A 12,031-nucleotide genomic window follows, 5' to 3' on the forward strand; every position below is an offset into this window, starting at 1 on the left:
TATTTTGAAATAGCTTTTGTTTTCTCTTTCGTACTGTTAATTGTCAAGGTTTGAGTGCTAAGATTCTGTTATCCTCACATTGAATTTCTTTTTTTTTTTTTTTATTGAAGTATAGTCAATTACAATGTATCTATCTCCGGTGTACAGCACAATATCCCAGTCACACACACACATACATACACTTGCTTTCATATTTTTTTTTCGTTAAAGGCTATCACAAGATATCGAACACAGTTCCCCGTCTATGCAAAAGAAACTTTTTAAAATCTATTTTTATATATTGTGGCTAACATTTGCAAATCTCAAACTCCTAAATTTACCCCTTCCCACCACTCCCTTTCCCCTGTAACCATAAGGTTGTTTACTAAGTCTGCAAGTCTGTTTCTATTTTGTAGATGAGTTCATAGTGTTCCCTCCCCCTTTTTGGTTTTTAGACACCACATATGAGTGATATCATACGGTATTTTTCTTTCTCTTTCTGGCTTACTTCACTTAGAATGACGATCTCTAGGTCCATCCATGTTGCTGCAAATGGCATTATTTTATTCTTTTTTATGGCAAAGTAGTATTCCATTGTATAAATATACCACTACTTCTTATCCAGCCACTCAGATTGAATTTCTGATCAGCAGAATGTTGGAAGTTTTTAAGGATAGGTACACAAGATTTTTGATACTGTTTTCTGTATTACTATGTATATTTGGAATTTTCTATAATAAAAATGTTTTAATAATTGAATTAGAGAGCTTTCTGTATTTTTCTGTGGTCTAGGATAATTGAATAAACAAATTATTTGGTTTTCAGAGTTGAAAGAACTCTGTCACTAAAACCATGTAAACCTGATAGCTTTTTAGATGGCAGATCTTAACTTATCTTTTTATGTGAGGCACATTTATTGGCCTTTTTAAAAAACTATATATATTGTCTTGGTTCAACTTTTATAATTTGTATTTTTCTGGGGAACTTGATGGACATTTAGTTTTAATTGTTTTGTTTATTGGTATTAGAACTGAGCTCAGAGTAACTATTCTTATAAATGTCTTCTTGGACGCATATCTGTTTCTCTAGAATAAACTCAAGAATGGGATTGCAGGCTGTTGCATACTTGCATTTTTTTGTGTATTGATAAATAATTCTCATTTTTCCCTCAAGTAGTTGTACAGTCATTTTTCATTTTTACAATTATTTTTACCATCCAGAATGTCTATTTCTCCATGTCCTTCCTTACAGTTAATGTTATCATTTCAAAATTCTCACGAGTAATAAGATGATTTCTAGTTGTCTGTATTTGTGTTTCCCTAGTTATTCAAAAGGTTGAATATGTTTTCAAGATTATTGTCTTTTTGTGTATCCTTTTTGGTGAATTGCCTCTTCCTAGTATTTATTCTTTTTTTCCCTTGAATTGTCTCTTTTAAACTGATGTTTATGTAGTTGCTTATGTATTCTAAATGTCAGATTCTTAATGTGTATTGTTAGATCAGAATATAGTCTTCATAGTGAACTCTTACTACATATACTAGGTCAGATTGCTAATATTTAGTTGTTTGAACTAAAAAATTTTTTTTCGTTTGGTTAAACCTAAGACATTTTTTCCTAATTGCATGCTTTTTAACTTTTTATGTATTCACTTTGGATATATTATGGCTTTCATGTCATGAATCTTACTTTGAAAGTCCTCTATTTTCAGTGATAAAATTTTATATTTAGGACTTTATCCCATCTGAAATTGATTTATATTTATGTCATTGATATGCATAGAGGTCTAATTTTTCTTAATTTGTGGACAGTTGTCCTAACACTGTTTATTAAACAGTGTGTTCTTTTCTAGCAGTTTTGGACTGCTGCTTCCATAGTAAGCTGTAGTGCTACAGATAAATTTCTCCATTTTCTGTTTTGTTAAATCGATCTGCCTGTCTGTTTCTGCTCTAGTTTTAATTATTAGGTTTTTACAGTATTTTAATACCTGTTACAGCACATTTCCTGTCATTCTTTTTTGAGGTTGTCTGGGCTGTTCTTGTGCGGTTTACGAATGATTTTTCACTCAGAATATTTTATTATACTGGCATATAGTCTCCGGAGCAGAGAGGAAGAGAGAATTTCTAAACCTGGGGCTGTCTCGACTCCTGTGAAGCACGTGGATGATCATACAGCTGCGGCGGCGGATGAAGTTCTAGTTGAGAGGAGTGAGAAGCAAGCCCCCGCTCTCCCAGGTAAGCCCAGGAGGGACCTAGGTGCAGACTGCCCGTCGGGATTTACAGACGGCATAGAGATGCCGCTGCTGTGCTGACTGCCCACACGTGAACTTCGTTGTCTGTGACTTCCAGTGCCTTTTTTATGGGTGGAGGTGGGCATAGGTCGGTAGATTTTTGTGAATTTTAAAAATGTTCTGGATAGCAGTTATTTGTGGTTAACAGCAGTTTACAGTGAGTGGGGTGTTTTCTAGCAGTGCTCATTAAAGGGACATGTGAGATTGACTCAAGAAACTTTACCTGTTGAAAGTGTCTTCAGAAATGCCTTATGAAGGATAACTGTAGAGCTGTATGTGAGACCTCCCGTGAGGCTCTTCAGGGTTCTGAGATCCAGGTGCTGGATGGGCCTGGAGATTTGGGTTCTAACGTCTCTCAGGTCCTCCCCTTGGAACCTCTTTCTGCTCTGACTGGTGGCCGGCCGTGGATGTTTAGAAATAAACTTTACCACAGTGAAAAGAGAAGGCTACTTGGACAGTCTTAAGAAGATTCTCTGTTCCTGTATTCTTCCTCTTCTGTTATTCTTCCCTAGAAAATGGATTGTTCAAACCCTAACAGCTGGAGCTGTGAAAAGTGCAGGGGACCATGTAACTTGCAGACTTGTTGTAAGGACATCAGAATTTGCAGCTGGAAACTAATGTATATGTGTATATGTCCTCCATACATAGTATACGTGGTCCTGAGCAGGAGCTCTGAACTAGATTTTTGCTGTATTTTGCAGACTCTGTTATTTCAGTGGTAGCTTGCATTGTTATTCCATTTTTTAAAGTGATTCGTACACAATTTAAATTTTATTTTCTTTTAGAACCAAAGCCAGTGTATGCCCAAGTTGGACAACCAGACGTGGATTTGCCTGTCAGTCCGTCTGATGGTGTCCTGCCCAATTCAACTCACGAAGACGGGATCCTTCGGTATGTGATTCTGACTTGTGCTGTCTTCTCTGCCCATTACTCAGCATTATTCAAAGTGAGAGCTCAGTTGTGAGCCGTATTACATGTACTTTTAAAAATAGTGTATACTATTTGATGATTTGTTTAGGTTTTTAAAATTATTTACATGATATAATCAGAGATTAGAGAACATAAAGGAAACTTCTGGATGTTTACTTCTTTCTTACCACTGTTTTCTGTAGTTTTTAGGTCAGGAATTACAGATAAAAAATTATTTTTTATTTAAATATCAGAATTTTCACAGGCAGTCTAAATCCCTAGCATTAAGAAAAAAAAATCAGTGTGTCCATCTCAGCACGACATTTGGGGACAGATAATTGATTATCATGGTGGACTGTCCTAATTACACTGTGGCATATGTTTAACAGCATCCCTGGCCACTAGCTGCCAGTAGCACCCAGGTACACGCACACATACACATCCACACACACACAGTTGAGATAAGTAAACATATCTCCAGACACTGCCAGTGTTTCCTGCAGGCAAAATCACCTGGTCGAGAACCTGTCCTAGACTAGCTAGCAACTCAGAAATAAGGGCTGATGTTCCGCATCTTTTACTGCTACATGTTTTATATACGTAGTCGGATTGAGATGTAAATTTTGTAACCAGATTTCAAACCATCATGATCATCAGATTAGTTTTTTGTTGCCTTTGTGGTGAAAGGGACATGACATGAGTAATGGAAAATCCCCAAATTTCCTAAAGTGGGTTCTGTCTAGACCCCTGCTTTCATCTGTTTTCTCTGCTAAAGTAAATTAGGTTGTTAGCATTAAGACCCAACTTGGTAAAGAGAAATAGCTCCTGAAACTGGTGGGTATCACAAGTTTAAATTGTACATTTTTAAAATTAGGTAATTGTGATAATTCACAATTTCATCAATTGTGAGGGGTTGTCCACTTCTTTTTCCTTCTTAAGAATCGTCTGAGAGCTTTCCTGATTTTTTACGGTCTCAGGAAACTTTTATGATTAGATTCCAGAGACCTATTTCCCTGAGAGAGCCCTGAAGAGCAGATAGCAAACGGGACTGGGGATGTGGGCAGGATTTGTAGCTGAGCCAGGAAAGGCCTGGTTATTCATCCGGATTCAGTAAGTGGACATGAGGCAGAAGCAGTTAGTCTACTTTTGCTACTGCATGTAGCTGATGTAACGCAGGGCAGTCTAAGATAGCAGGCATCTCGGGCACATGATCATGAGATTGTGCCTAAAGCTGTCCACAAACAGTGGCTTTAAAAACCCACATCTTACTAATGGATTGTAGAGACTACAACCAACTATTTTTACTTTTTGAGGCCCACTGGATTGGTCTGTGTTAGAGAAAGACTTCCAGGGACCTGGAGCCTTAGGACTTTAAGAAAATGTCTGAAAGAGCTGTCTGTACGGGTTGATTTGGGAGAGGCATCTGTGAGACGGCTCTTGACGCAGGCAGAAGAGCAGGGTACCGTCACAGCCAAGGCTCATCCTCCGTAAGAAAGCTGGGAAATAGACTGGGGGACCAGGGCCACCGCCAGCCCGGACAGTGTGACCTCTCTAACCTGCAAGTTCTTAGGTTATGTCCAGCTAATGTTAGTTCCAGATGAGGAAACCAGATCAAATGTGAATTCATTTTAAGTTCTAAAAACTAAGGTAATCTTTAGTTGATTTTAAAGGACGAGATACGTCTTTTCTCAATTCATTCATTTGGTTTGTGTTTTTAAGTTTCTGTTAGTTTCTGATTATTTGCTCATTGTTACTTAGTAAATTAAGATTAAAAAGACTTTTTCTACACTTCATGTCAGAATAGGTACAAGAATTATGTGTCTTCCTGGCTAGGAATGTGGGATGGTTTTGGAAACCTAGAAGGGTAATTTGTAATGATGTGTATAATTTGTAATCACTTACCCTAAAGGGTGATGATCTGTTTCTGTCTAGCCATTCTTCAGCATTTATTTCAGGAGTGCCCCAGGTGTTGACAGTGCACTGATGATAGAGGAAAGTGCCTGCATTAATTCGTTTCCATTCTCTGTCAACAAGAAGGGGGCAGAGATTAGGCATGGGGCTAATCCTAAAGGGCTGAATGATCATGCTTTTCATTTAGAATTCAAAAGGGCTGCAGAGTAGGTGATCTGTGTGAGCTACTGAACGAGTCCCTCAACTGCAAAGTTTCAAAACCACTCTCTGTTGGATACAGAGGTCACAGTACTGAAAGCCTGATTTTGGCGCCCTGGTATTAGGAAAATTTGTCGATTTATGGTTTAATTTCTACCTTTATACAACATTGTGTCTCCATAGAGATGATACAGTATGCATTGGGCTGGGAAGATGGAAGATTTTTCAGCCATTGGGAATGTACCACATATATCCAAGACCGACAGCTGGGAAAACATTGTTTTTATGAAGTAATTTTATAAATTATTATGTAAAACAGTACTTACATATTAAATTTGGATATTTTAAAACATACTTTATCAAAAATTAAAAGAAAGTGCAATTAAATCTGATTTGGAATTCTACCACTAAATTTTATTCAGTAAATTAGTGGTATGGGGAAAATTTCCAAGATGATGGTCCTTTATTTTATTCTAAATGTGATTTTCATTGTATCAGTTGCTGTAACTTTTCAGGCTTCTCTTAACTGCTTCAAATGAAATATTTGTTAACAGGCCCAGCATGAAATTAGTAAAGTTCAGAAAAGGAGACAGTGTGGGCTTGCGGCTGGCTGGTGGAAACGATGTTGGAATATTTGTCGCTGGCGTTCTTGAAGATAGCCCTGCGGCCAAAGAAGGCTTAGAAGAGGGTGATCAAATTCTCAGGGTACGTCAGAGTGTCAACTTCTGTGGGTTCAAAAGGACTTAGAGCTCTAGAAAAAGGCATCACACACAGCAAACCTACTATTTACAATGGGCGCTGCAGTGTCTGGAGCCCGCTAGACATTCCATTTAAGAAATCCATCAGGCATAGTTGCGCTCAACTTGTCACTTCCTGCTCCTGCCTTTGCCAGGAGCCCGTGGAGCCCCGTGGGGCCTTCTCCCCCGACCCTGCTGCGGTCAGGGCTGGAGGCCGAGGAGGTGGGGTGCGCATGCTGCAGGCCCCACCAGAGGTAGGGCCAGCCGCGGGAGTCCGGGAATCCCGGCTAGGTGCAGTCTACCAGGGGCCTCTTTTTCTTTCAGTTGTTTGTTTTCCATCAGCGGTGTTGCCTGGTAACATAGTACCATCTTTATTTATGTCTTCTCTTTCTGAAATATCCACCCTTCCCGCCAGATACATACACTCTGTCCCACCTTATCAAGAAGGTGAGGTGTGTCAGGTATGAGCTCCCACCCCTGCCCCCCGCGTCATCATCGTTGCCCCTGCTCTGGTCTCCTCTGCATCCGGCTGCCTCATGCCTGCCTCCAAGTTCATTCTCCTCCTCCAGAATTTTGCCACTCTGGTCATGGTTTCTCTCTGCCTGTCCTCTGCTTCTTCGTCTGACTTCCACTGTCCTGTTCCTCTACTGTTGCTGTTGCGCGTGTTGAAGGAGGTGTGGTGGGGCCCCTCCCCGCTTTCTTCTAAGTCTTCATGTCGTGAAGCGGTGCAGTCAGCCGGCTTCCACACACCACCGTGTGCGCGTCGCTGAGCGCACCTCCCCTTCAGCCCACATCCTCCTCCAGTGCTTGCTGGTGTTGCCCTCACGGGATCCCTTTCAAAGTGCTTTCTTCCTTGGATTCCATCACGCTGCCATTCTGTTCCTCCTCTGATCTTTTTGATTCTTTTCCTGTCTTCTTTAATCATTTTTCCTAAAACCTGGGAGATGTCTGCGGGCCCCTCTTCTCTCTTGCTGCACAGCCCCCGTCTTGGGCTTGGGCACTCAGGGCAGCAGCCCACATCAGAACCTTCTCCCTGTGAGCTTTATGAGCTCCCGCGGCGGCTGCCTGGGGCCTCTTCACCCTGCTCCTTCCCCTCGGACCCAGTGGGCCAGCGTGTCGGACTGATTCCCACCTGACACTGTGCTGTGGTTCTTCTTGGTGGTCCTCAGATTGACACAGCATATGTACTTAAACAGACCTGTTCTCTCACCCACCTTATATCCTGCTTGATGTAATCAGGGCACATGTCATCTGAGCCATATTTCTTAATAGTTTATTTTTGTTTTGTAACATAAATGCAATCCATGTTGAAATTTTTTTAATGTGGAAACTCTCCAGAGATAAAAAGAAGAAACCCCGCACTCAGTCACTGATGATACTGTGATGAGTACATTTTGGTCCTTAGGAGCATCTCGTGTAAATACTGACTTGGCAGACGCGGAGCCTGCCTCGTACCGATGCCCTGAGAGGGATGGCACAGTGTGCGCGCCATTTCTTTTTATTTTCCATTTCTCACTTTCTTTTGATTTCTTTTTCAGAGACTAGGAAAATGTAGGGCTCTATTGTACATCCACAGAACTTATAATTTAAGAATTTAGATCTGGAGATTTTACAATTATAATAAATAATTGGAATTAGAAATTGTCTTTTTTGGTCTAAAGTTTTACCTTGCACGATCTCTAATGTCAGGATGCATTGTGACTACTCTTTCAATGAATTTACACCTTCATTCGCTCTACTTACTTGGTTTCTGCTTATTTTAAATTAGAGTATATTCTTTTCTCCAAAGTAAAATAAAAACTTTTACCTTTGTAGATGTGGTATTTTCAAATTGGGTAAACTCTGTGACTATTTGTTTCCTGTATAGACCAGTCTTTTTATAATCTGAAAATATGGCCAAGAGTGATCTGTGAAATGTATTTTAACAGGTAAACAATGTAGACTTCACAAATATCATAAGAGAAGAAGCCGTCCTTTTCCTCCTTGACCTCCCAAAAGGAGAAGAAGTGACCATACTGGCTCAGAAAAAGAAGGATGGTGAGATACTGTCAGAAACCTGAGAAAATAAACCTGGGGATGTTTGAGGACTTACAGAGGAATTCTGATTTCAGTGTTTTCAATAAATCACTCAAAGTTGAGTGATAAATGAATTTGTTCATCTCAGAGGGAGTTTGTTTATTTTGTCATTTGTCTTACACTGTGCTCCTTAGCACAGAGCAGTAATGGGACCACCCCTTTTCTGGCGTTCTCGTCAAAGTGGAATGCCATCAACCCTTCTACAAGGCACGGAAGCATCCTGTACTGGGCCACACAAAACTGTAAATGGGCAGCTTCTGAATTCTGTGCTGGTGTTTTCTAAGCAGTATACTCTGGTGTTTGTTAGGTTAACTCAGGAGAGTGCCTCATTTTCTCTGTAATAAGGCAGATACACTTCATTTAGAACAGGGTTTCTCACACTTGGCACTATTGATGTTTTGAACCAAAGAACTCTGTGTTGTAAAGGCTGTCGCATGTATTTCAGGATGTTTAAAGGCACCTCTGGCCTCTGCTCACCAGGTGTCAGTAGCACACACACCCTCCTCCCAACACACGCCGTTGCAGCCAGCAAAGATGCCTCCAGGTAGTGCAGCCCTCCCGTGGGGGGCAGAGTCGCCCTCATCTGAGAGCCGCTTGTTTGGAAAAACGGGGCCTTCTGTAAAGTTTGCAGCCACATTAAGTTTAAGGATTTAAATGGGAAGCACGTGTGGTTCTGGACATGTGGCTTCATCTGTGTCCGCATCACTTCCCTCCTCTGCAGGATGGACATGCTGAGTGTCGCATTCTGTGAGATGACTCGACACACATGGGAGAGCACTTGAGTAATCAGTGAGCAGTCAGCGTTGGTTGTACCGTTGTTCTTGTTCTTGTTAATATTATCAGCAGCATCTTCACATAATGGATTTTCTTCAGGTTAATTTCTTATCCCACTAGTCACTGACACTGGTTTTGTTTTGATTCTTTGTAGTTTATCGTCGCATCGTAGAATCAGATGTAGGAGATTCTTTCTATATTCGAACCCACTTTGAATATGAAAAGGAATCTCCCTATGGACTTAGTTTTAACAAAGGAGAGGTGTTCCGTGTTGTGGATACCTTGTACAATGGGAAACTGGGCTCTTGGCTTGCTATTCGAATTGGCAAAAATCATAAGGAGGTCGAACGAGGCATCATCCCTAATAAGAACAGGTAAGAATGTTTGGATACCTCTCAGAAAAAATTAAGTAAACGATGACAAGATTTCAGTACCACTGGGAAATTTTGGTAATGCCAAAAATCAGTTTTTGTTGTTTGCCGTATCTGTAACTGATGTCATTGTACAAACTCCTTAACCATTAAGATTTCAGCTGAATGAAGTTCTGTCTAGTGTTTTGACATTTCGTTCCATTGGAAGTTTTTGTTTTGTTTTTAAAATACCCTTATTTATTTTTATCTTTTCTTGTCCAGAGCTGAACAGTTGGCCAGTGTACAGTACACACTTCCAAAAACAGCAGGCGGAGACCGAGCTGACTTCTGGAGGTTCCGAGGCCTTCGTAGCTCCAAGAGAAATCTTCGAAAGAGCAGAGAAGATTTGTCAGCCCAGCCAGTTCAGACCAAGTTTCCAGCGTATGAAAGAGTCGTTCTTCGAGAAGGTGGTTTATTTTCTACAGACTAACCTAACACCTTTTGATGCCAATATGCCTTAAGAAAGAGAAAGTGTGAACTATGCTGGTTTTCATTTGAATGTCTCCCCAGCTGGGTTCCTGAGGCCTGTGACCATCTTTGGACCAATAGCTGATGTGGCCAGAGAAAAGCTGGCAAGAGAAGAGCCAGAGATTTATCAGATCGCGAGTAAGTATCCTCAGTACTGACTTGAGATGAAGTTGAGGGCATAGTTTACTAGTTACTGCTCTAAAGGATGGGTCTGATCCACTCACTGAATAGAAGTAAAGCTTTTCGCAAGTGAAAATTTAATTTGGAGGGAAACCTGAGTGGCTGCACCCTGGCTCTGCCACTTTTCTCTAATAAGGAGAAGCATTACCACTTACGAGTCTCTGGGTTTCATAAGAAAACCGCTTAGCGCACAGTCTGGTTGATCCTGACGGCATCACACGGGGCAGGTGTTAGAGTGTCACTGCTGAGCCCTTGGCTGCTGGTACTGGGACCCTCGTCGTGGTCAGTCCCGGCGACTCCCAGCCAGTGAGCCGTGTACTTGGCTTCGACCCCAGCTCTTCCTGCTCCAGTCCAGGGCTTTCAGTCATGAAGTGAACAGAAATGCTCCAGTGTATAAAAGAGAAATAGAAGCATGACTCACGCTCAGGCACCGCAGACACCTTCAGTGAGTTAGTGTGAAGTGTGAGTCCTGAGGGCGTGGTGCTTTCAGTGCCTTATGGACTTTGCTTGCAGATTCTCCCACTAATTTAGCTACTGTGGTAGTTTAAATATGCAGACATAGTTATGACCACTTCGGCTTGCTTTAAGTTATCTATAGAAATGTAAGCTTTTTTTTTCTAATTAGAAAAATTTCATTCTGTATTTTGAAAAGTGAGAAAATATCATCACCCTACGTTTTACCTGCTGTGTTTTCTCCACCCTTTGTAAACATACTTCTGTGAAGTTTTATTACACTGATTAGAAAAGTTCATACCCCATTTTCCTTCTTAATAGACATTGTGTCGTCATTTTATTCTACATTCAGCTTGTGGTTGGTTGGCCTTCAGTTGTTTGTATAGTTTGTTTCAAATTTGTTTTACTGAAACAAAGAATGCAGAAGCCTGTCCATATTTTGTTTGCTTGTGTGTACATTGCCTTATTTCCCAGAGAATTTAAATAGTCGAGAATATATAGAGCTTTTCCATATTTAGGATGATCTTGTTATACACAATTCCCAGAGACAGGAAGGAAGGAACATGGGACATGAGTTTTCTGGCTACGATGTGTGACTTCTGTTGCGGGTTTAGGATCTAGTTCCATTTTCTCCAACCAAAACTCCCAGTCGATCCCTCTCGTGTGTTGCTGTGTCCACCAGATTTGACATTTTGCCCTGCTTTATCTCATGATTGTCTCATTCTCAGATCATTCACTGAGTCACTCGGTATGACTTTTGTCTTGCAAATCTCTGCCTTTGTCTGATCTGAAACAGACAGAGCTCGAACCTTCCTTTCTAGATTTCCTTGTGACCAGCACACAAACATTGCTGTGCCTCTTTAGTGAAACGCTTCATGGCAGTTAGACCCCTGAGATCCATGGTTAGAGATCAGCCTCAGCAACCTTTGGCACGTTACACACCAGGATGGAGGGACAGGGAGCCAGCAGGAAGTCGCAGGCTGTCTTGCAGTTACAGGGTCACAGCCTTCTCTGCTCCCAGGTCCCCTCCTCTTGGTCTCTAGCCCAGAACTCCTCCCAGTCTGCTGAGTGTTGTTGCTGTGGTGAGTCGGGGGCCGGCCCTTAGGTCCGGGTGGGGCACCACTGAGAGGTTTACAGTGACGCCTAGCCCAGCCGTATGGGAGCAAAAGAAAAAATGGATATCCCTGAATACATGTTCTTATGTTTTTTTAACGGCTGTTTTTTTCCAAAACATTAAAACAGTTGGAAAATTTCTGAAAAATATTAAAAGTCACATTTTTAAAGTTTAAATACGTTACCTAGACCAAACACACAGTTTACAATTTCCTTTCCTGGCTTTAATAGTAGCAAGTTCATCAGTATTATTTTTTAAATCCACTTCTTTTTAACCTCATTTTCAGTTGAGCAAAATGCCATAGTTGACAGTTTCTCTTGACCGAGTGAGTCTTCAGTAACTTACTCAAGTTCCACTTACTGTTTCTGTTTAAAATTTTGGTTCTGATTCTATTTAACATGTTGTTCTTTGTGAATTGCTGATTTTGATTTTTTTGAACATACTTCATCGAAGTATTCCTTGACTGCTGAGGTTTTGGGGACCCCATTACATTTTGCACCTGAGGCAGGTGCCTCACTCCCCTCCCTCTAGTCGC

The 12,031-nt window shown here is 41.1% G+C and overlaps 1 protein-coding gene across 6 annotated transcripts in view; it reads left to right on the forward strand.

The window, feature by feature from the left end:
- Positions 1 to 12,031, forward strand: part of TJP1 (tight junction protein 1) — a 211,729-nt gene that overhangs the window by 176,712 nt on the left and 22,986 nt on the right. For all 6 annotated transcript variants that reach the window (XM_032469197.1, XM_032469198.1, XM_032469199.1 and 3 more), the window contains 7 exons: positions 2,071 to 2,210; positions 3,052 to 3,157; positions 5,839 to 5,989; positions 7,950 to 8,058; positions 9,026 to 9,245; positions 9,504 to 9,688; positions 9,792 to 9,887. In XM_032469197.1, coding sequence (XP_032325088.1) covers positions 2,071 to 2,210; positions 3,052 to 3,157; positions 5,839 to 5,989; positions 7,950 to 8,058; positions 9,026 to 9,245; positions 9,504 to 9,688; positions 9,792 to 9,887 — 1,007 coding nt within the window. The remainder of the gene's footprint in view (positions 1 to 2,070; positions 2,211 to 3,051; positions 3,158 to 5,838; positions 5,990 to 7,949; positions 8,059 to 9,025; positions 9,246 to 9,503; positions 9,689 to 9,791; positions 9,888 to 12,031) is intronic.

This window comes from Camelus ferus, chromosome 27 (genome assembly GCF_009834535.1).
Source record: "Camelus ferus isolate YT-003-E chromosome 27, BCGSAC_Cfer_1.0, whole genome shotgun sequence".
NCBI lineage: Eukaryota > Metazoa > Chordata > Mammalia > Artiodactyla > Camelidae > Camelus > Camelus ferus.